The sequence below is a fragment of the Vanrija albida genome, assembly GCF_041260175.1.
Source record: "Vanrija albida strain AlHP1 chromosome Unknown contig_2, whole genome shotgun sequence".
Classification (NCBI taxonomy): Eukaryota; Fungi; Basidiomycota; class Tremellomycetes; order Trichosporonales; family Trichosporonaceae; genus Vanrija; species Vanrija albida.
Window position 1 is genome coordinate 3,494,874 of NW_027191421.1, and position 20,766 is coordinate 3,515,639.

A 20,766-nucleotide genomic window follows, 5' to 3' on the forward strand; every position below is an offset into this window, starting at 1 on the left:
CACCGTGTGAACGCAAGTCCCCCCTCCGAGTCCCCCTCCCCCGCCAAATCGACATGACCGACCAGAGCGGCGGGGCTGCAGCGGCCAGCGGCAGCACAGGACAGGCAGCTGCTCCGGCAGCAGCAGCAACGGCTTCCACTTCGACAACACTGCCGCCACCCTCGCAGGCCACTGCATCCACCGATCTTCAAACACCCAGCAAGCCCGAGGTTCCATGGGCCTTTATCGAGTGCCCCACAGATACGCTCGTCATCCTCATCGCCCACATGCTCGACCTCTTGTGCCAGCACAATGACCAGGTCGTTTTGACCCCAGACGTTCTCACACGTTTCCACTCTCGGGCTTCCCCAGGTATTAGCGTCGTCGAGTACCTGCGGCGTATCGTAAAGTACACAAACCTCGAGGTAGGTCTGGCATTACCGCGCCTGACGCCGGGACACTACTGACTCTTGCAAAGAAAATCCCCCTCCTCTCCCTTCTCGCCTACATCGACCTCACCTGCCAGAACCTGCCCACGTTTACGCTGTCGTCGCTCACCGTCCATCGATTCCTCATCGCTGGGGTCACGGCAGGCTCCAAAGCCCAGTGCGACGTCTTTTGCACAAACTCGCACTATGCCAAGGTCGGCGGTATCAAGGTCGGCGAGCTCAACGCCTTGGAACGCGAGTTTCTGCGAGTTACTGGCTGGGCCCTCTGTGTAAGTCTGTTCCGAAAACGTGCATGGCGTCTTTGCAACCAGCTGACACGGACCCCCCTTGTGGCTTTTCCAGTGTAATGCCGACCTCCTGCAGCGATATTACTCGTCTCTGATTCGGTCCCATGGCGGCTACACTCAGGCCTCAGAACCAGAAGTATCGCCATTCCTCCCCTTCCCAAACTCGATCGACAAGCTGGCCGAGGCCGCAGAATCGGCGCCAGATACGCCGGTGGACAACGACGACACGCTGATCGAACAAGACGAGGGACAGGAAGAACAAGACGGCTCGGCAGGACTCAACGCCGACGGGGGCGAGGCCGCCGTCGGTGACGACGTCAACCACGGCATCCCTGGAGGGGGCGGAGGTGGCAACCCTGGCGCAACCACCAGCACCAATGTCATGGTCCTTGATTCACCTGCACAGCCAGCAGCACAGCAGCCAGGTGATACAATGGAAGTCGACTCGCCCACAGTCAGGCCCGCGTCTTCGTCGGCCCCGCCACCAGAGCCGAGACGATCTCACAGCCCCGATCCCCACGCTGCCGATCATCACCACGATCACCACAGAAACTTCAAATCCTTTGTTGGAGGCATCTTTCGACGGCGCGAGGACAGCTCGAGCGGCTCGGCGTCGGGACATTCGAGTGACAAGCAGTCGGCCCACTCGATCACTCGCTCTCGCCCATTGTCGACAGCGCCAGAAGCACAGCGACCACCAGCGTCCACGGCATTGGCTGTCCCGGTGCCCTCGGACCTGCCAAAACCGGTGACGCCCAGGGTCAGGACACGTGATGAGCGGAGTGTAGAAAGCCTTCGGACGAGGGTTGGTGCGGCGGCGTTGACATCACCGCGGATAAGTGTTGACGACGGGAAGCGACGAGCGCGAGTCGAGTGAAGGGCTGGGATCTGTGGAGAGTGGCAAGCACGCATTGGCATGCGCGCCGCTCGCGAGGCACAGTTGTATCAGGTAGCAGCTAGCAGACATATGCCATCCACTGGTAATCGTAATGTGGCCTGTGGCTGGGAACTGCACGCGTCGGGCGCGATCGGGCACGCGTCTTGGTGGCGCGCGTCACTCGAGGCGCGTCACGCGTCATTGAGCCGTCCGACTCGAGCACACCTGTTTATCTCATATTGGGTTGCATGATGCCCCTCACGCCGTGGCGGAGGGGGTGGAGACAACAGAGCTACCTGGAAAATCTATGAAGCGATACAAATTAAACAAGGCCAATGGGGGCCCTTTTGCCCAGAGGACGCTGTAGTGACGCGGCATGCAAGATGTGGCGGCAGCCCGACGACTGCGCTTGGTCGGTCGGTGGTACGTGTGCGCGCGGGTGGGGGGGGAACAGAGGTCGAGGTGCGCTTAGAAGTCCTCGTCCAGAGAGAAACCGCGCTTGGCGGCGGCCTCCTCGGTCGACTGGCCAACAGCCTGGTTGACACCCGACTTGGAGTAGGCCGAGACACGCGACTCGAAGAAGTTGGCCTTGCCCTGGAGCGAGATCATCTCCATGAAGTCGAAGGGGTTGGTCGAGTTGTAGAGCTTGTCGTTGCCGAGGGCGACGAGCAGGCGGTCGGCAACAAACTCAATGTACTGGCACATGAGCTTCGAGTTCATGCCAATGAGCGAGACGGGCAGCGCCTCGGTGAGGAACTCCTGCTCGATAGCGACGGCCTCCTTGATGATCTTGGCAATGGTGTCGGGGTGGGGGCGGCGGCGGAGGTGGGTGAAGAGAAGGCAGGCAAAGTCGGTGTGGAGACCCTCGTCGCGCGAGATGAGCTCGTTGGAGAAGGTGAGGCCGGGCATGAGACCGCGCTTCTTGAGCCAGAAGATCGAGGCGAACGAGCCCGAGAAGAAGATGCCCTCGACGGCGGCAAAGGCAATCAGACGCTCAGCAAACGACGAGCGCTTGTCCGAGATCCAGTGGAGGGCCCAGTCGGCCTTCTTCTTGATGCAGGGGATCGTGTCAATGGCCTGGAAGAGGTACTCGCGGCGAGCGTTGTCGCGGATGTACGTGTCGATGAGGAGCGAGTAGGTCTCCGAGTGGATGTTCTCCATCATGATCTGGAAGCCGTAGAAGGTCTTGGCCTCCATGCACTGGACCTCGCCGCAGAAGCGCTCGACAAGGTTCTCGTTGACAATGCCGTCCGACTGGTGGCATGTCAGCTTGTGCTATGCATTGGCCACATCATACTCACAGCAGCGAAGAAGGCAAGGACGTGCTCAATGAAGTATCGCTCGTTGTCGTTGAGCTTGTTGTCCCAGTCGTGAAGGTCGGGGGCGAGGTTGATCTCCTCGGCCGTCCAGAACGAGGCCTGCGCCTTCTTGTACATCTGCCAGATCTGATGCCGTCGTTAGGGCCGAGGTCGCGTGCAGGGCGGTTCAAACTCACCTCACGGAACTTGATGGGGAAGAGGACGAAACGCGAGGTCGTCTCCTTGAGGAGGGGCTCGTCGGCCTCGGTGCAGTGGATGTCACCAACGTAGCGCTGGCGGAGGGCGTCCTCGTCCAGCTCCTCGGTCTCCTCGACGTTCTCCTGGATGACGACCTTGTCCTTGCCAGCGGGCGCGACGTCCTTGACGCCAGCCTCGGCAGCAGCAGCGGCCTTGAGCTTGCTCAGGAGGTCGGGCTGCGCGTTCTTGACGGGCGTGGTGAGGGTGAACTCGGAGAGGGCGGCGGCCGCGACCTTGGATGGGGTGACAGTGGACATTGTGATGGGGTGGGGTGGTGCAAGAAAGGGGGAAGGTGGTGGTAGTAGTGATGGGGGAAATGTCAAGACTAGCACGAGCAGGGACTAGACTCTGGTAGAGTAGTAGTGGTCGAGTGATGCGGTGGAAGTTGATGAAGAAGTGGAAGATGGGGGTCGGGGGGGCAATGGTTTTATAGCGCGCCGGGGGGGAATGATGCTGGGTAGGGTGGGGTGGTGCTGGGCGGGCGAGAGTGGGCGCGTCGGCCGGGGGTGCGGGTGCGGCGGCGCGGCGTCGCCAGTCGCGTCGCCTGTGGGCACAAAATGAGCAGTGGCTGGTGCGCTTTTCTCGCGTCCAGGGTCTGTGCGTGTTTGGCGACCCAAACAATGGAGCCGCACGTGACTTTTACAGGACATTTACGACGCCACGGATCCTGAAAAGGACAGTCGCGTCGGGTCGCGTCAATGTTCCCACGGTAGACTGTCGCGTAGCGGTCACTGCCCGTTCGCACCCAGGCCCAGGTAGGCCGGCAAGCGGACATGGTCCTTGCTCGCCCCTTGTTCCAAAGTCAGTCAGTAGTCAGTCGCGTCTCCTGGCCGCTCCTCGTCTACGCGCGCACCGCGCGTCCAACTCTTGTCGGCCGACATTGATCACTTGGCACTCTTCGTTGCTCTTTCGTATTCACACACATCCACGTCATGGCCAAAGCGAAGTCCGATCCGCCCGCAAAGGGGTGAGTAGACCAGACGCGTCTTGTCACGCTGCGCGTGCACGCGTCGAGATCACGCAGTCGCGTTCATGTCGCGCCGCGCGCTGGTGATCATCTCGCCACGACGCGACACCTCGTATCCCCACTGACGCACCATGCCCAGCACGCAGACCACCCTCCGAGCCTTCTTCGGAGCGCCGAAGACGGGCCTCGCGTCCCAGGCCGCGCCGCGCGCTACGCCGAAGGAGCCGACGAAGAAGGTGTCTGCTCCCCAGCTCCCACCTTCCTCCTCGCCAGCGTCGACCTTGCGCACGCCGCCTTCGGACCCAGTCGACTCACCCGTCGCCAATGCTAGCAAGCGCGCGAGGCGCGCTTCGCCTGTCATCGTCAATGATGACGACGAACCCCTCACCCCTCCGCCAGTCGAGACCAAGGCCCCATCCAAGCGACCTTCCCTCCCACCTTCCTCGCCCCTAAAGCAACAGCAACCTCTCAGTGAGGCGACTGAAGACGCAATGGATGTCGACGACGCCTCGCCGTTCATGCCGCAGTCGCGCCGGACGAAGCGCAAGATCATTTACGCCGAGTCTGACTCTGACAGCGATGGCGCTAGTCCCGCTCCAAAGGCCAAAGGTAAGCCACGCCAGCCTTGGTAAGCTCACACCACAGGCCGCCCGCGCAAGAGCTTGAAGGTGGAGTCTGATGACGACGAGTTTGTCTTTGATGAGGCCGACGAAGCTGCAATGGGTAGGTGGCCCTTCTGTTTTTCCGCTGACATCAGCGGCCGCAGTGGACGACTACGAGGCTGGGGTCGTGTCCGAGGCGCCATCACCATCACCTTCGGTTGCCTCCACTGCTTCTCCTGTCCGCAAGCCGAGTAAGAAATTTGTCGCACCAAAGGCTGCCCCGAAGAAGCCGACGACATCGTGGAACACGTCTCCCCCTGCTGGGCCATCACGGCCGTCGCGAGAGAACTCTGGTGGTGCCTCATCCGGCCGCAACGACTCATCAAACTTCCTCCTCACTGCTGCTGAGCGCAAGAAGATCGAGGCCAAGGAAGACAAGCAAGCGAAGGAAACATGCTTCAGCTTCCTTGTGGACATCAAGGACAAGGAAGGCCGCCGACCGGACCACCCCGACTATGACCCCCGAACGATCCATATCCCACGCTCGGCGTGGGACCAGTTTACCCCGTTTGAGAAGCAGTTCTGGGAGATTAAGCAGAACCACTACGATACTGTCCTGTTCTTCCAGAAGGGCAAGTTCTACGAACTGTACGAGAACGACGCGGCGATCGGTCATCAGGAGTTTGACCTCAAGCTGACGGACCGTGTCAAGATGAAGATGGTAGGCTGGAGGCCAAGGACGGAGCTGACACACAGGTCGGCGTTCCAGAGCAGTCGTTTGAGTTCTGGGCTGCCAAGTTCTTGGGCGCTGGCTACAAGGTCGGCAAGGTCGAGCAGACCGAGACAGCCATCGGGTATGTCATCGTGTTGCGCTTGGTCACGCTGACATCTGCAGAATGGAGATGCGCTCGAAAACAGACGCGAAATCCAAAGCCTCCAAGCCCGCTGGGCGTGAGATTGTTCGCCGCGAGCTGGCACAGGTGTTCACCAACGGCACCATCGTCGACGGCACGTACCTCAATTCGGACGAGGCAAACCACTGCGTTTCCATCAAGGAGTGGACCGAGGGCCCCAATGCGACGTCTTCGTTCGGCATCTGCATCATGGACGCTTCGACTGGCGAGTTCAACCTGTCTGCGTTTGACGACGATGTGTGCCGCACCCGCCTCGAGACCATGTTCCGGCAGATCCGGCCCAAGGAGCTGGTGTACTGCCAAGGCAACCTGTCGGTCAACACGACGCGCTTGCTGCGCTCCATCCTGCCACCGAGCACCGCATGGCAGTCGTTCAAGGAAGCTCAAACAGGCAATGCCGACGACACCCTCGCGTCTCTGGACACGATCTTCGACGCCGATGGGACTGGCGAAACTGTACTCCCAGAGGCCATCTCCAGCATGACTGACAAGCCATTGGCGATGGAGTCCTTGGGCATCATGGTCTACTACCTGCAAACACTCAACCTCGACAAGGACCTTATCTCGCAGAGGAACTTCAACGTCTATGACCCTATCAAGAACGGCAAGTGTCTCGTCCTGGACGGCCAAACCCTCAGCCACATGGAGGTTCTTGTGAATGGCGAGGGCGGACATGAAGGAACACTGCTGCAGCTTCTGCAGCGCTGCCTGACGCCGTTCGGCAAGCGTCTATTTAGGATCTGGCTCACTTCGCCGCTCAAGGACGCTGTGGCGATCAATGACAGGTTGGTGGCTCACAAAAGGTCTTTCCTAAACACACAGGCTCAACGCTGTCGATGATCTCATGTCCGCACCCACCTTTTCTGGGCAGTTTACAAACCTCTGCAAGGGCCTCCCTGATCTCGAGGTAAGCAAACCACGGCGATTCGATCTGACTCGACCAGCGTCTCCTCTCCCGCATCCATTCCGGGTCGATACGCGTCAGTGACTTCCTCAAGGTTGTCGAGGTGAGTCAGCAAGCTGGGGCCGGAGCTGATCGTGCCAGAACTTTGACAAGATTCATGGGGCAATGGACGGCCTCAACCGCGTGGCGGACCAGTTTGAGTCTCCTAGCGTTCGTGGATTATTGCGTTCGGCACCCGACCTTGGCCCACTGCTGGCCCACATCCACGAGATGTTCACTGTCGACCATGGCGGTGAGTAAGGCAGGGAAGATGGCGTCTGACGACCGTAGAAAAGACCATTGACCTCAACCCCACGCGTGGGGCCAACCAAGAATGCGACGACGCCGATGACGAGATTGCTAGGATCGAGGGAGAACTCGACGGCATACTGCGTGACATCAAACGCAAGTACAAAGTGGCGAACGCCAAGTTCTGGCACAGCGCACAGGGCAACAAGGAGATCTACCAGATTGAAGTGCCTGCCAGCTTCAAGCCTCCCTCGCAGTGGACAAAGTGCTCCAATACAAAGAGCTACTCGCGATGGTACACGCCCGAGACGCTGCCTGCGATCCGCGAAATCCAGGAGGCGCGCGAGACACAGTCCGTGACCAGGAGGATGTTCTTCAAGAGTCTTCTGGCAGAGTTTGACAAGGATCGTCTGATTTGGCTCAAGATGATCCGTATCATTGCCGAGCTCGACTGCCTCGTTTCCTTGGCCAAGGCTTCCAACGACATGGACGAGCCAAAGTGCCGACCCGAATTTGTCGAGTCGGAGGAAGCGTTTGTCGACTTTGAGTCTCTCCGCCACCCGTCAATGTGCCTTCAGCGCGACTTTATCGCCAACGATGTGCAGCTTGGCGGCGATGTGGCTCGCACGACGCTGCTCACCGGTCCAAACATGGCCGGTAAGAGTACCCTTCTGCGTATGACTGCGGCTGGTGTCATCCTGGCTCAGCTTGGCTGCTACGTGCCTGCTGCCAGGGCCCGCCTCAGTCCCATCGACCGGATTCAGACGCGTATGGGGGCGTATGACAGTGAGTTGGAAGTAGGGGGCTTTGGCTCACTCTCAGACATGTTCGCGAGCGCGAGTACATTCAAGGTCGAGCTCGACGAGTGTTCCAAGATTCTGCGCGAGGCTGGTCCGAGATCGCTTGTCATTCTCGACGAGCTTGGCCGCGGCACGTCCACATTCGACGGCATGGCCATCGCCGGTGCGGTGCTGCACCACCTGTCGACCCACACGCTTCCCCTGGGCTTCTTCGCCGTGAGTAGCGCTGCGTTGAGCATCTCTGACTCTTCCAGACCCACTACGGCTCCCTTACCGACGACTTTGCGTACCACCCCAACGTGCGCAACATGCACATGCAGGTGCACGTCGACGACGACGAGGGAGTCGTGTTCCTCTACAAGCTCATCAAGGGCCATGCCGAGTCGTCTCACGGCACGCACGTCGCCAAGCTGGCTGGCGTGCCACAGAACGTGATTGCGCGCGCCGACGAGGTGTCTGCGCAGTTCTTTGAGGCTTTCAAGGACAAGCTGGCATCGCGGCGCCAGAGCTCGCTGTCGGTGATGGCGCAGTCGGATGTGGCGTGGCTGCTCAAGCTGGCTACGACGGGGACGGTCGACGAGACGACGGCGTCGGTGTCGCAGCAGCTGGACGTGATCCGGCGTGCGGCGGCCGCGTACGCGGCGTGAGGCGTGGGTGGGGCAGAGTACAGTGTTGTATCAGGACGTAGTTCACGGCCACAAGGCCCATGCAAAGTTTAGACAATGTGCATCAAACCCAAACCCAACGCCATCTAGTGTGCTCGTGCGCTCTCCTCTGGAACGTCGAAGCCGGCCCACCTGCGCATGGTCTGCACGTCGATGACGCCCTGCTGCTCCTCAGCAATAGCCTTGACAATGGCGTCGGCGACATGGTCGACGTGGATAGGGTGGGTGCGGAGCGACTCTGCCGTGCCGCCGAGGAGCGTCTCCGGCCCGCCAAAGTCAAACGGCAGGCGGAAGCGGTCGTGCAGCCCAGCGGTGAGGGAGAGGGCGAAGGCCGGGAGGGTGGACACGGGGCGCGTGTGGGGGTGGTACATGAGGCCTGGGCGGACGATGATGGGGTCGACGGTGGTGCCGGCCGTCCGGGAGAGGATCGAGGCCTCTGCCTCGCGCTTGGAGGAGAGGTAGCGGGGCGGGACGACGGGGCGGAAGGAGTGCGCGGCGGAGACGTAGACGAAGGCGCGGTGGGCCTGGCTTGGGGAGGCGAGCATCGTGTCGAGGACGGTGAGCGCTGCGAGCGTCAGCGAGCAGCGCGAACAGCGGAGCAGAGGAGGCCAGGTCAGTCACCCACCCGAATCCCGGTTCATCACGTCGTAGCCCTTCCCCCTCTCCTCGGCCGTCTTGAGCGGGTTGCTCGCCTCACCCGAGCCCGTAGCGTTGCGCAGCATGGCGCCCGCGAGCCCGAGGACGTCGCCGCGCGCCACAGAGTCCTTGTACCCCCCCTCGAGGAGGATGCCGAGCGTGTGCACGACGGCGGTCGAGGCGCCCACGAGGGCAGCGTACGACGGCGGGTCGAACGCGCTCGCCTTGTGCCATGCCACGCGGGACGCCCACTTGGGCGCGTGCCCCGCCGGCGAGGTGTACGGCTTGCCCGAGGACCTGGGGGTTAGCTTTGGCGGGGGAGGGGGCTTACGACATGGACGACACGTCCCAGCCCTTGCTGACGGCCGCTTTGCACACGGCCGAGCCTGGCGTCAGCTTGTTCTCCGCCCCGACGCACCGAGGTATCCGTTCCCTCCGACCACGAGCAGGCGCGGGACTGCTGCTGCCATTTTGTGGGTTAGTTTGTTGTTGCGAAAGGCGACGCCGACGTCGCGAACATTGCCGGTTGGGCTCGCTCGGCATCTCCACCTTCCCACGGTCGCCCGGCCTCGCGCTGCCTTCACACCGCCCTCTCAGCCCTCAGCCATGCATTCTGTACAAGGTATCATTACTATGGTTTCTACTCGGGCGGCGTGTACGGCGTGATGAGGAGCTGCGGGGTGGCATTAGCTGCGTGCTGGGAGGAAACTGCGCGCCGTCGACGCCTGCGGCGCCGACACCGCCGACACCGCCGACGCCCACCCACCTTGCTAAACTCCTTCAACTTGTCCACACCGCGCACCTCCTCGGTCAACAGCGGCAGCTTGACAATGTGGAACGTGTCCTCGTACAGGTCGTACGCCTCCTTGAGGTACTTTTGCTGCATCTTGTGGCGCACGTCGCACTGCTGGCAGTTGTCGCCCTTCTTGGGGAACAGGAGCTGGTTGACGACAATGTTGTGCGTGTCAATCTCGTACTTTGTGAGCTCCTGGATCAGGCGCTCGGTTTCGTAGAGCGACAGGAACTCGGAGATGCACACGCAGACGAAAGTCGTGAGGTCGGGGTCCTTGAACTGCGTGTTGACCTCGGTGATGACCTCGCGCATCTGCTCGAGCTTTGCAAACATGTCCTCCTGGGGCGCGCCGCCGCCGAACATGGACGACATCTGGGGTCAGCTGAGTACGACGCCACAGCGCACCTGCTGCAGCATGGGCCCGAAGCGGCCCGACAGCTGGCTGAGCTTGCCCAGCGCCTTCTCAAGCACCGAGGGGAACGAGAGGAAGCGGAGCGTGTGGCCCGTCGGCGCAGTGTCGAACACGATGACCGAGAACTCCATCGACTTGACGTGCCTAGTGTGAGCGGCGCACGGCGGCTACACCCACTTCATGACCTCTGCAAAGCCCATGGCCTCGTCGACACCGGGGATGGCAAACGCCAGGTCCTGCATCATGCCGCCCATGCCGCCGCCCGACGCGTCGGCTGTTGTGCGGGTCAGCGCGCGCACTTTGTGCTCAGCAGCCACACGCACATGCCTCGACCATCTCCTGGATACTGCTGTTGGGGTCGATCTCCATCGCGTACAGGTTGTCAAAGCCGTTGACCTTTGTCGCGTCCTTGCCGAACTTTTGCGAGAAGGCGTCCGACAGGTTGTGCGCCGGGTCAGTGGACTGGGGTCAGCAGGAGTAAGGGGGCAGCCTTACGATCAGGAGGACCGACTCGCGCACGGCCGCGAGCTGGATCGCGAGCGAGCACGACGTGGTCGTCTTGCCCACGCCGCCCTTGCCGCCTGCGACGTCAGTACGTCACAACAACAAGCTCGCAGCAGCACGCACCGCAGAAGATCCACTTGAGCGACTTTTGGTCGAGGATGTTCTGCAGGGTCGGGTCGAGGGCGTCAAAGTCGTCTGCCATTGTGAGGTTGTGTGTGGGTTAGAGGTGAAGAGAGCGACGAGTGTTGTGACGACGACGTGGAGATGGGTAGTGGAGGCCGTGGAGGGTGTCGAGGCCGGACAAGAGTGAGAAGGCACTGGCAATATCGCCACGTGGTTTGTTCCCCACACCCCGCATTCCACTAAGGGTTGTTGACGTCCACGGAGCGTCCACCGGCCGCGCCGCATCCAGCAGGCTCCAGCTAGCATCCATTGCATATATATGGCTAGTGGGGTGGGGGGAGGGGAGGAGGGGGGTTGGATGTAGAATAGAGAGTGGATCGCAGCTATCGTAGATAACAAGGATCGGCACAGGTGGCATCGGGAGATGGACCGAGATCCGGAATGGCCCGCCACAGCCACTACTCGTCCTTCTCCGTCGTCGTCTTGCGCGGGCGCCCGCGTCCACGCTTGACGGGCGTCGCCGCGGCCTGCTTGTCCTCGGCCTCGCCGTCCGAGGGCACGTATCGCGCGATGCCGAAGAGCCACGCGGTGCTGATGTCAGCACGAGTCCCCGCGTTCTGCACCCACCGGAAGAGAATCAGCACGGTCGTCACGTCGACGTTGCCGTGGATCAGACCCGTCCACTCAAGGGGCGACCAGCGGATTTCGCTGGGGAGGGGAACGAGCGTGAGGATGATGCTGAGAGGTTAGTACAGTTGACGCGACAGCGGCAGTTCAACTGACTGGACGTACTGCGACGTTAGCTCCGTCATCAAGCACACGCACATCACCGATGAGCAGCGGCACGAGCAGCCCGCGCACGAGCTTCTCCTGCAGGGCTGGCTGCGTGCCGAGCGTCCACTTGAAGAGGGGGAAGAGCGAGAAGGAGATCATGGCGAGGATGCCGAACACTGGGGTCAGTGGTGCCGGGGGCACAACTCACGGCTGCCGAGCTGGCCAAAGACCATCTGCCCGCGCACGGTCCGGCCGACAATGTTGGTGATGCGCTCCGTCGTGCTGGGGAGCAGGTCGAGGGCGTACTCCTCTGGCCAGATGATTGCGTAGAGCGCGCCGGCGACCGAGAGGCCCTAGGCGTCAGCGGGGCCACGGGCTCCGACCTACCGGCTCGACCAGCCAGAAGAAGTAGAAGTAGTGCGGAGGGAGCGTGTCGGACATTGCGTGGGTGGTGTTGGGTTGATGTTGTTGTCGTTGTCAAGCTGCGCGATTGCGCGCGATGGACGCGCCTGATGTGACGACAGCGACAGTCGAGGCGAAGTAGTAGCGAGGCCACGTGGTCCACGTGGCGTCACGTGGTGTCTCGAAGTTCAGAACACCGGTTCAAGATTGTTGTCGCGCACTCGCGCATTCGTGCACTCCAACACCACACCATGGCCTCGCGCACGCCAACCCCCTCGACCTCGCGCGCGGCCAGCGCCGCGCCCTCAGCCGCAGCAGACACCACGACGGACGTGTACCGGCCTATCGCGGCCCAGATCCAGGTGGGTCACCCGCGCAACTCCCCTCTAACCGCAGAAACCGCTCGCGCCCCTGCTCCCCTCGGCCGCTGGCGCGGGCGCGCCGCCCAACCTCCCGACGCTGATGGACGTCGACGGCGCGACCTACTCCTCCCGCGTGTCGGGCAAGACGCTGATGCTCACCGACCTGCCGAGCGCGGGGCCAAGCTCGCTCGTGAGCGGGCGCAAGGCGCACGCCGGCGACCCAAAGGCCAAGGCGGCGGCGCGCGCCGCGGCTGAGGGAAGGGCGAGGGCGCGGCGCGACGCCGGAGTCGTCGGGCCCCGGGGCCGGCCGCCTGTCGCCGTCATCTCACGCACCTCGCGCATGGAGTAGGTCGGGCGGGGGGAGGGGGGGTTGGGGGGGGGGGGGGGGGATAGCGGCTAACGACGCAGGTACGCCGCGCTCCTCCCGCTGCACCACCTCCACTGCGCGTACCTCGCGCAGACGCTCGCGCTCCCGGTGTACGACGGCGCGGCGCCGCGCATCCCCGCCCCAGACGCGCTGCAGGGCAAGCTCGCGAAGACAGACTTCACGGGCGCGCGCCTGCGCGTGCGCGCGAGCCGTAACCCCTCGCTGGTCGGGCTGGCGGGCATCGTGGTCGAGGAGACGGCCGGCAGCTTCCGCCTGCTCGGGGAGGACGGGCGCGCGCGCGTCGTGCCCAAGGCCGGCGCGCAGTTCACCATCGCGTTTCCCGCCTGCGCGATCCCGGAGGGCGAGGACGTCGAGGCGTTCGTCGCGCGCTGCCCGCAGATCGAGGTCGACATCCTCGGTGGCAGCTTTGCGTTCCGCTCCGGCGATCGCGCGGGCCGCAAGTTCCGACCGGCGCAGGGAGGCGGAGGGGGGAGCGGGTGGGCTGAGGAGTGGGTCGAGGGAGAGTGGAGCACCCTCCTCCGCGGGCTTGAGGGCGAGGCGCAGAAGAAGATCCCATCCGGCAGGAGAAAGAAGGGCAAGAGCAGGCGAAAGGACCCCCTCGCACACGGCTCGGTCCAGGTCTTCTCGTAGGCTGAGGCTGCACGCCCCGGTCCAGGCCTTCTCGTAGGCAACCCGACCTTCTCAGCACGCTGGTACCAGTTTCAAGTGTATGCATGGTGTACATTAGGTTACACGTGACAGTCGTTGCTCATTCGCCTGCCACTGGCTGCTACTTCTCAGTCGTCTCGGCAGTCGACGACGTAGAGTTGCGCGACCGCGCCCCGTCGCTCGCAATCCGCGTGCCGCCCGTCAGCTGCGGCGTCAAGGCACTCAGCGGCGGGCTCTCCACATCCCCCTCGGCCGTCAACATGCGCTTGAGCGTCTTCTCGGATCTGCGCGCCCGCACACGCTCAGTCTCCTCGGTGCCGCCCGTCTTGCGCAGCTTCTTGCCTGCCACAAAGCCGCTCAGCTCGTTTGTAAACTCGTCCGTCTTGTTGGCCAGCTCGCGCTCTCGCACTCGCTGCTGCTCCTCAATCGCCTTGAGGCGCGCATTCGGGTTCGTCTCCTTGGTGCGGATCTCCAATAAAAGGTTGCCGATGCCGCCCGAAGGGTTGGTCGTCTCGGGCGACGGCGGGCGGAACTTGCGACCGCCGCTCGTCTGCTTGTTGACGACAAACGCCTGCACATTGTCCAGCATCTCGGTCGCGTCCTTGATGTCGTTCTTCAGGTCGGCCGCCAGCTTGTTCTGGTATGCGAGCAGGCGCTGTTCTTCGGTAACACGCTGCAGCTCGGACAGCCACGTCGCACGCCACGTCGGCTCGGCCAGCGTGACGTCGTGGGCGAACGTGTCGACGAGCTTGGCGGCGCTCTCCAGGTCGGCCCGAACCTTCTCCATCTTGGACGAGCTGGGGATAATACCACGGCGCAGCGCATCCTCACGCGAACCGTCGATGATGTCAGACACCTCCTCCACAGACTGGATCGTGTCCTGGCACTGCTGTTCAAGCTTCGACTTGCTGTTGTCCAGCAGAGCACGGTTGCCCCCCATCTTGGTCTTGACCACCTCGCGCATGGCAAGGTTCTGAGCACGCAGCTGTCCAAACGACTCCTTGGTTTGCGACAAGAAGTCGAGGTGCAGCTGGCGCATGACAGCGAGGTCGCGACGAAGATCCTGCACCTCTTGGTAGTGAGTCTGCAGGTCAGGGTGCGGTGGTCCAAATGTCGCCGTTGGTGGAGCACGGGGTGTCACTTGAGGCGGGAGCTCGGGGCTCTTCTCAATCGTCCGTGCGGGCTGGGGAGACGAAACAGTGAGGAGCGAGGGGTGCGAAGGGATCTGTGTGGACACTCTCTTTGACTGGTTGAGCGACTGCTTGAGCTCCTTGATGTCCTGAGCAAGCGAGGCAAACGTGATGTCAAAGTGCTGCTTGACCTGGTCAAGGGCTAGGATCGTAAGCGCACGCCACTTTCGCACACTCACGCTCAATGTCCAATGTCAACACACAGCCCTCCTTGACGTCATCCATGTCCTCGAGCTCGTACTGGACGCCAGTTCGGGGATCCCGGATGTACACGTCTGGGAAGTCCTCCATGCCTGGGTCGTACTCGAATCGCTCCATGAAGAGGAGGCGCAACGCCGACATTGTGAGTGGCAACTCGACCGGAGTCTTCTTGACCTGGCGGCCAAGCTGGAGGTAGATCTTGAGGGTCGTGACTGCTCCCGCCTGGAGCTGCTGAAGAGCGGCAGCCTGTGCACCCTTTAGTGTGTCGCCACCCGACACCTCTGCGGCCATGGCGTCAGCAACTGGCTGGCCACCCTGCTCGTTGCTGGCCGTGCGTGCGAGGTCGAGGGAAGGTGGGGAGAGATCCGGCTCAGACCGGCTGCCAGGAATCGTCACAGGAAGCGTCTCGGTAGCTGCCGAGGAGCCAGGCGTCGGTGATCCGATGTTGACATGCGTCTCGGGGCTGACCGCGACGCCGTTCGCATCCTCCAAGAGGGCAGGCATAGGAGGGAACCTGTCAGATCGCCGTGCTGGTCGCTGAGGGCTACCGTTCTGGGCCACCTTCTTCGACGTCGGCGAGCTTGGGAGCATCTTGTTGAACGTGTACGACGAGAAGCGCTTGGAGGCTCGGCGTTCCAAGGCATCAGAGCGCTGGAGTGCAGCAAACGACGAGCGAGCTGCGGTGTTAGGTCGTGCCCTGTGAAGCTACCTACCAGATGCACCTCCCTCATCCAGATTGATGTTGGTCGGAAGGTTCAGAGTCGGCAACATTGGCGGACCGGTGCTCGCAGTCGACTCTTTCGACATGGTTGACGGCGACTTGGCAAGAGACGCGCCGTCTGATGTGGTCCTCGTCAAGACGGACATGTCAGAGTCAGCTGAGAAGCGTGACCGTAATTGGCTCTCATGGCTGAAGCGGTCGGGGTGAGGGTGCGTCCGTGGAGGGGGGTGAGGCGGTGCCTGCAGAGTAGGGGAGGGGGCGGAGGTCGATTGAAGGGAAGGTTGGGAGGGGAGGGGGCGTTTGTCGCTCGACGCTGAACCAGGGGGCTGAAGAGTGGACAGGTCTGGCCTGTTGCCCGATGACGAGCCGTTGTCCGTCCTCGAGCGCGGAGGGCGGAACGCGTCGGGAGGTGCTGGCCTGCTGGCCGGCGCTCGCTGCTGGTTTCGTTCTGCGAGCGCCGAAGCTGTGGGCTGGGAGCGAGACGGACCGATGGGGAGGTGCGACGAGCTCGAGGCGGGGCTCGCGGGCCCGTCAGACGTAATGGACCGTGCGGAGTCGGCGGCAGATTCCGAGCCGCGCGGTGGCCTGCTCGGCGTGCCGACCAGCGGCGCGTACGGCGTCTCGGGCGTCTGGCGCTCGGTGAGCAAGCGCTTGTACGCAATCTGCTTGTTCTTGAGCCCGGACAGGAGGCTGAAGATGATGGCGCGGATGTCGGGCAAGTACAGGTTGAGCGTCTCCTGCGAGGGGTCCTCGGCCAGAGCGCGCTCGAGGATCTCACGCAGGTCGCGCGGCACAGAGTCGAGGTCCCTGCGGGAGTCAGCCGCGCACACGACTCGCCCACTCACGAGGTCGAGATGCCAGCTTTCCTAAAGGCCGTGACGCAGAGCTCAAAGCCATTGCCCAGGCGGACGTAGATGTCGCTCACCTGCCAAGGGGTCAGCACAATGGAGCGGTGCCGCGGCGCGGCTGCTTCTGATTCGCGCCGACTCACGTCTTCCTCGGACAGAGTCCCTTGGCACCACTGCTCCAGCCCCTGTAAGAGCTGCTTGGTGACGACGAGCAGGCGCGTGATGTACGAGTCGAGCGCCGAGGCCTGAGTGATGGTGAGCATTGTTTGGGATGTGATGAGGGCGAGCTCACCGGACCACGGGCGTGCCCGCTCGCATTGCGCGGTGCCGAGCTGGCAGCCTCGCGCGGGAACGCGCTCGGTTCCAGCTGGGGACGGATCGAGGCCGTGTCGTCGTACTCGGAGGTGCGCGACTGGATCGGGTATGATATTGGTGGGCGCGACATGACTTGTGGCTGCGCGATGCCGGCGTCTGGCGTCGGTGTTGGATGTGGTGCGAGGTTGCGGGAGTGGGTGCCAGCTGGCTGGCTGGGGCAATGACGCGCGGGAAGGAGCCCAACTACCGGCGGCCTCTACCTTTTGGAGCGAGTTTGAGGGATGCTTTGTACAAGTATGACTTTGGTATTGTGGGGCAATGATGCGAGTTGTCGGATTGTGAGGTTGTGGGTGTTTATTACGAGTTGTTGCAAGAGGGGACAAGGTCGATGTGCGTCGCGCCGTCGTCGTCGAGCGGCGAGGACGAGGCGACTCCAAACGGGACGCGCACCAGCCAAGCAGGCGGCAGAGGCGACGAGAGGCGAGCCGTCAGCCAGCAGCCAGCGCGCGGAGCGCGGTAAATCACGTGACTCGCCACGCGTGAAACCCTAAACATTAACTTGACGCCATTGCGCGCGTTTGATGGCACCCAAGGCATTCGGGTCACACACACCACTGCTCACACGACGACGACAAACGCGCTCAACTCTCCCCCTCACAACACATGCATCGTGATCGATTGACTAGCATAATGCAGAGGGAGTCGAGATGGAGACAGATGGAGGAGCCGTGCAGCTGTAACGACCGACGTGAAAAGGGGGAAAAGGTGGGGGAAAAGGGGAAAGTTGATGAAGAGAGAGCGAGTATGGGCAAGACGAGTAAAGTAAGACAACATGTGATTGAAGTTGAGATGAATTGGGTGGGGGAGAGATGGAAGCGACAGACACCATGGCCACACAGGCCCATTGTCCAACTACGTCGGCTGTGGAGATTAGCCCTGAGCTTCAACGCTCTGCAGCGCCTTCTCGACTTCGCGAAGGGCCTTTTCAGCACTAACACTCTCGCGCCTGCTCTTGTTGACGTTGGAACGGCCACCGAGCGAGACGCTTGTGCTCTTGAGCTGGGCACTCGAGTCTAGCACAACAATGGGGTCGTTGTGCGAGCCAGACGACGACGTGGAGCGGGATGGAGGGCCGGCCGACGATCCCTCCGAGTGCGTAGGAAGCCTTGCGGCGCCGAGGGATGGGGGGTTGACGGGGCCTCCAAAGCTCAGTGCGCCGTTCATCGACTGCCTCGACCACGAGGACGAAGCCGAGCCTGCGCGCTGGTGGCTGAGTGATCCAAGGCGACTGCCGTGTGAAGGACCGGCGCCGCGGCCGTTGCCACCAGCACCTGCTGAGCCGCCAAAGGAGAAGGATGGGTTGAGGGGCATCTTGAAACCGTTCAGACCGCCCGGGCCAGAGATGGAAGCCGAGCGACCAGCGTCGTCGCGCACCAGGTTTGCAAAGTTGCCAGACGTCAGGGCCGACGACATGGAAGCACGGTGGCCCATGGCGCGAGCGGCAAGCGACTGAATGATCTGAGCTGCGTCCGGTCGGTCATAGGGGCGGATAGTCGCGGGCGCTGGCAGGGTGGGCGGAGGGTTGAGCAGGAGGTTGAGGTATGCGCGCTTGGCTGTCGCGACGGGTCAGTGAGGACGATCGCGGCTGGTTGCTGTCGGGGTTACCCACCAACATTGGCATCGGCAAAGACGACCATTGCGTTGACATCGTCAAGCCACTTGATCCTGAAACCGCCCTTTTCCGACTCCCATTCCTTGAAGATTGTCTGAATGTCGCGCGTCTTGATCCTGGAGCGAGGGGGTTAGATGAGATCTGGCACATGAGCAATGGGTAGATGACGTACTCTGGAGAGAAGTTTGCGAGGTGGAGGATGCGAGTGACGGCAGCGGACACTTGGGGCTGCGAGGATGAAGGGGCAGCAAGCATTGTGCCGTTGGGAAGTGAGATGGACATGATCGAGTTGACTGAGTGATGGGGGGGGGGGGGTCGTGCGATGTGAGAGTCGAAAGGGGTAATGCGGCCTGTTGTTGGTGAATGTGTCTGTGATGCGGGTCTAAGTGTGCCAGAGGGTTTGTGGGGACACTATGATGGTGTGTGTCGTGTTGGTGCGTTGTGTGCGCGTGTTGTAGTAGTAGCGTGAGTTGAATGAGGACTGATGGGACGAGGCAAGGCTGGAATGAGACTAGGTTGTTGACGTCGGGGTGTGCGTAGACTCGAACGAGGCGTGATGAGAGGCGAGCGAGGTGCGAGGGGGAATGGTTTAGGCGTCGAGAGAAGAGAATAGATGCGACAATGACAATGAGTGAATGTTGATGAATCGGAGGAGTGCGAGTCAGAGGAAGGGGAGTGTGGGTGGGTCAAGGTGGGTGGTTGGTTGCAGGGTGGTTGGTGGTGAAGGTGAACCGTGACCTACTGAACCGCTCAACGCGGTAGGACCAGAGGCGAGCCCGGCCGGTTGCAGCTGGGTGGTGATCCGTGCACACACAAATACGCATCCGTCCTGGCAGGGCAAGGCAAGGCCCAGTGCGGCGACTGCCTCAGGCCTTCTTCAGGCACGACGGGACGTGACTTGCAATGTGCCAATGCCACACAAGCGGGATCAATTCATCGCGTGGTTTGCACGTGAGCGACACGCGAGTCCCATGCATGAGTGGAGGTCCGTGGGTCAGGGCATGGGGCGTTGATGGGTGGGCGTTGCCGCCGTCAATGACCGCATTGCGTCATATCCAACTCGGTTGCAGGCGGATGAGCGGTCGGTCGGCTCCGCAAAGGCGGGATGGCTGGCCGAGTGGGTGACTCGGCTGCCTGGGTGCGGTTGGGTGGCAAAGGCCCAGCGCCCATTGTCAGGGTAAACGTGACTTGGAGATTGCCCGTCTCGTATCCGGGGCCGCAAGCCAGCCGCACCCAGCGTCGTATGCGTCGTGCTTATCCACCCACCTCACTTCTCCCATTGTCACACGCCGCACCGCACACCGCACTCCGCTCCGCCCGCTGTCACTCCTCGCTTGCTTGCTCATTCCCCATCAACCCACTCGCAATTCTTCACCTTTCTCTTTCCTACTTCAACTCATCCAACTCGGATTCCTCTCTCAACCCAATCCATCTCATCCAACAACGTGAGTACTGCACCACCACCACCTCCCACTCCCTCGCCACCCACCCACAACCAAACAAACGTGGGAAGCGGCCCGCGGTCACTTGCCACCACCCCAGAATGGCAACGGCCTGGTGACAACGCACCGCCCCACCGCTGTTTCCATCCCCTTCCCCAGCCTTCCTCGCCGCCGCACACAACGCATCCATCGTGCAGTCTCGCGTCCTCGGGAACATGCACATGAGCCCGCAGACGTCCTGCACAGGATGCACAGCGGCACAGCGGATGCGGCGAGGTCGAGCGCGACTCAAATACCTCCCACGCCCCCCGGTGATTGATCACTCTTCCTCCCTCTCCTGCCCCATCAATTCATCCACCCACATCCACTCACACCTCACAGCCCTCATCAGAGCAACCTCCTAAGCGAATCGCCTTGCAATCATGCAGATCTTCGTGAGTACAAAGCAATCTCGAGTGATCACAAGACACTGACACGTGTATTAGGTTAAGACGTGCGTAGGCCCCGAGTGCCAGAGGCACATGCGACGTGTACCCGTGCTGACGACTTCACAGCCTCACCGGCAAGACCATCACCCTCGAGGTCGAGTCCTCGGACACCATTGACAACGTCAAGTCCAAGATTCAGGACAAGGAGGGCATCCCTCCCGACCAGCAGCGTCTCATCTTCGCTGGCAAGCAGCTCGAGGACGGCCGCACTCTTTCGGACTACAGTGAGTCGCGTAATCTCGCGTCATCCAACCCAAACTCACACATCCTCAGACATCCAGAAGGAGTCGACCCTTCACCTCGTCCTCCGTCTCCGCGGTGGTATGCAGATCTTCGTCAAGACCCTCACTGGCAAGACCATCACGCTTGAGGTCGAGTCGTCGGACACGATCGACAACGTCAAGTCCAAGATCCAGGACAAGGAGGGCATTCCCCCCGACCAGCAGCGCCTGATCTTTGCCGGCAAGCAGCTCGAGGATGGCCGCACCCTTTCGGACTACAACATCCAGAAGGAGTCCACCCTTCACCTGGTCCTCCGCCTCCGTGGTGGTATGCAGAT

The 20,766-nt window shown here is 62.0% G+C and overlaps 9 protein-coding genes across 9 annotated transcripts; 3 read left to right on the forward strand and 6 right to left on the reverse strand.

Moving 5' to 3' along the window:
* Window positions 1-53: 53 nt before the first annotated feature.
* On the forward strand, window positions 54-1,489 carry PHO80 (Pho80p cyclin; the record flags this gene model as incomplete). Its single annotated transcript, XM_069351637.1, has 4 exons — window positions 54-404; window positions 458-697; window positions 771-1,100; window positions 1,475-1,489. The coding sequence occupies 4 exons, from the start codon at window positions 54-56 to the stop codon at window positions 1,487-1,489; spliced, it is 936 nt and encodes a 311-aa protein (XP_069212023.1).
* A 571-nt stretch (window positions 1,490-2,060) lies between these two features.
* Window positions 2,061-3,405, reverse strand: RNR2_1 (Ribonucleotide-diphosphate reductase (RNR), small subunit; the record flags this gene model as incomplete). Its single annotated transcript, XM_069351638.1, has 3 exons — window positions 2,061-2,846; window positions 2,894-3,037; window positions 3,088-3,405. The coding sequence occupies 3 exons, from the start codon at window positions 3,403-3,405 to the stop codon at window positions 2,061-2,063; spliced, it is 1,248 nt and encodes a 415-aa protein (XP_069212024.1).
* Window positions 3,406-4,246: 841 nt separating this feature from the next.
* Window positions 4,247-8,270, forward strand: MSH6 (DNA mismatch repair protein msh6; the record flags this gene model as incomplete). Its single annotated transcript, XM_069351639.1, has 11 exons — window positions 4,247-4,724; window positions 4,761-4,838; window positions 4,873-5,438; window positions 5,474-5,571; window positions 5,613-6,416; window positions 6,454-6,538; window positions 6,576-6,638; window positions 6,677-6,827; window positions 6,866-7,609; window positions 7,646-7,839; window positions 7,878-8,270. 11 exons carry the CDS (start codon window positions 4,247-4,249, stop codon window positions 8,268-8,270), a joined length of 3,654 nt encoding a protein of 1,217 aa, XP_069212025.1.
* A 104-nt stretch (window positions 8,271-8,374) lies between these two features.
* Q8F55_003079 (uncharacterized protein) lies at window positions 8,375-9,394 on the reverse strand (the record flags this gene model as incomplete). Its single annotated transcript, XM_069351640.1, has 4 exons — window positions 8,375-8,853; window positions 8,914-9,221; window positions 9,256-9,310; window positions 9,343-9,394. The coding sequence occupies 4 exons, from the start codon at window positions 9,392-9,394 to the stop codon at window positions 8,375-8,377; spliced, it is 894 nt and encodes a 297-aa protein (XP_069212026.1).
* A 170-nt stretch (window positions 9,395-9,564) lies between these two features.
* On the reverse strand, window positions 9,565-10,835 carry GET3 (Golgi to ER traffic-related protein; the record flags this gene model as incomplete). Its single annotated transcript, XM_069351641.1, has 7 exons — window positions 9,565-9,597; window positions 9,691-10,089; window positions 10,123-10,273; window positions 10,307-10,403; window positions 10,453-10,591; window positions 10,625-10,710; window positions 10,757-10,835. The coding sequence occupies 7 exons, from the start codon at window positions 10,833-10,835 to the stop codon at window positions 9,565-9,567; spliced, it is 984 nt and encodes a 327-aa protein (XP_069212027.1).
* A 379-nt stretch (window positions 10,836-11,214) lies between these two features.
* Q8F55_003081 (uncharacterized protein) lies at window positions 11,215-11,971 on the reverse strand (the record flags this gene model as incomplete). The annotated part of the gene is made up of 6 exons (XM_069351642.1): window positions 11,215-11,347; window positions 11,384-11,494; window positions 11,540-11,547; window positions 11,582-11,706; window positions 11,739-11,883; window positions 11,918-11,971. 6 exons carry the CDS (start codon window positions 11,969-11,971, stop codon window positions 11,215-11,217), a joined length of 576 nt encoding a protein of 191 aa, XP_069212028.1.
* A 212-nt stretch (window positions 11,972-12,183) lies between these two features.
* On the forward strand, window positions 12,184-13,312 carry Q8F55_003082 (uncharacterized protein; the record flags this gene model as incomplete). The annotated part of the gene is made up of 3 exons (XM_069351643.1): window positions 12,184-12,294; window positions 12,329-12,639; window positions 12,703-13,312. The coding sequence occupies 3 exons, from the start codon at window positions 12,184-12,186 to the stop codon at window positions 13,310-13,312; spliced, it is 1,032 nt and encodes a 343-aa protein (XP_069212029.1).
* A 139-nt stretch (window positions 13,313-13,451) lies between these two features.
* BUD6 (Bud site selection protein 6) lies at window positions 13,452-16,735 on the reverse strand (the record flags this gene model as incomplete). The annotated part of the gene is made up of 6 exons (XM_069351644.1): window positions 13,452-14,662; window positions 14,700-15,398; window positions 15,435-16,249; window positions 16,288-16,367; window positions 16,434-16,535; window positions 16,583-16,735. The coding sequence occupies 6 exons, from the start codon at window positions 16,733-16,735 to the stop codon at window positions 13,452-13,454; spliced, it is 3,060 nt and encodes a 1,019-aa protein (XP_069212030.1).
* An 800-nt stretch (window positions 16,736-17,535) lies between these two features.
* Window positions 17,536-18,532, reverse strand: Q8F55_003084 (uncharacterized protein; the record flags this gene model as incomplete). The annotated part of the gene is made up of 3 exons (XM_069351645.1): window positions 17,536-18,218; window positions 18,275-18,393; window positions 18,450-18,532. The coding sequence occupies 3 exons, from the start codon at window positions 18,530-18,532 to the stop codon at window positions 17,536-17,538; spliced, it is 885 nt and encodes a 294-aa protein (XP_069212031.1).
* Window positions 18,533-20,766: the final 2,234 nt, after the last annotated feature.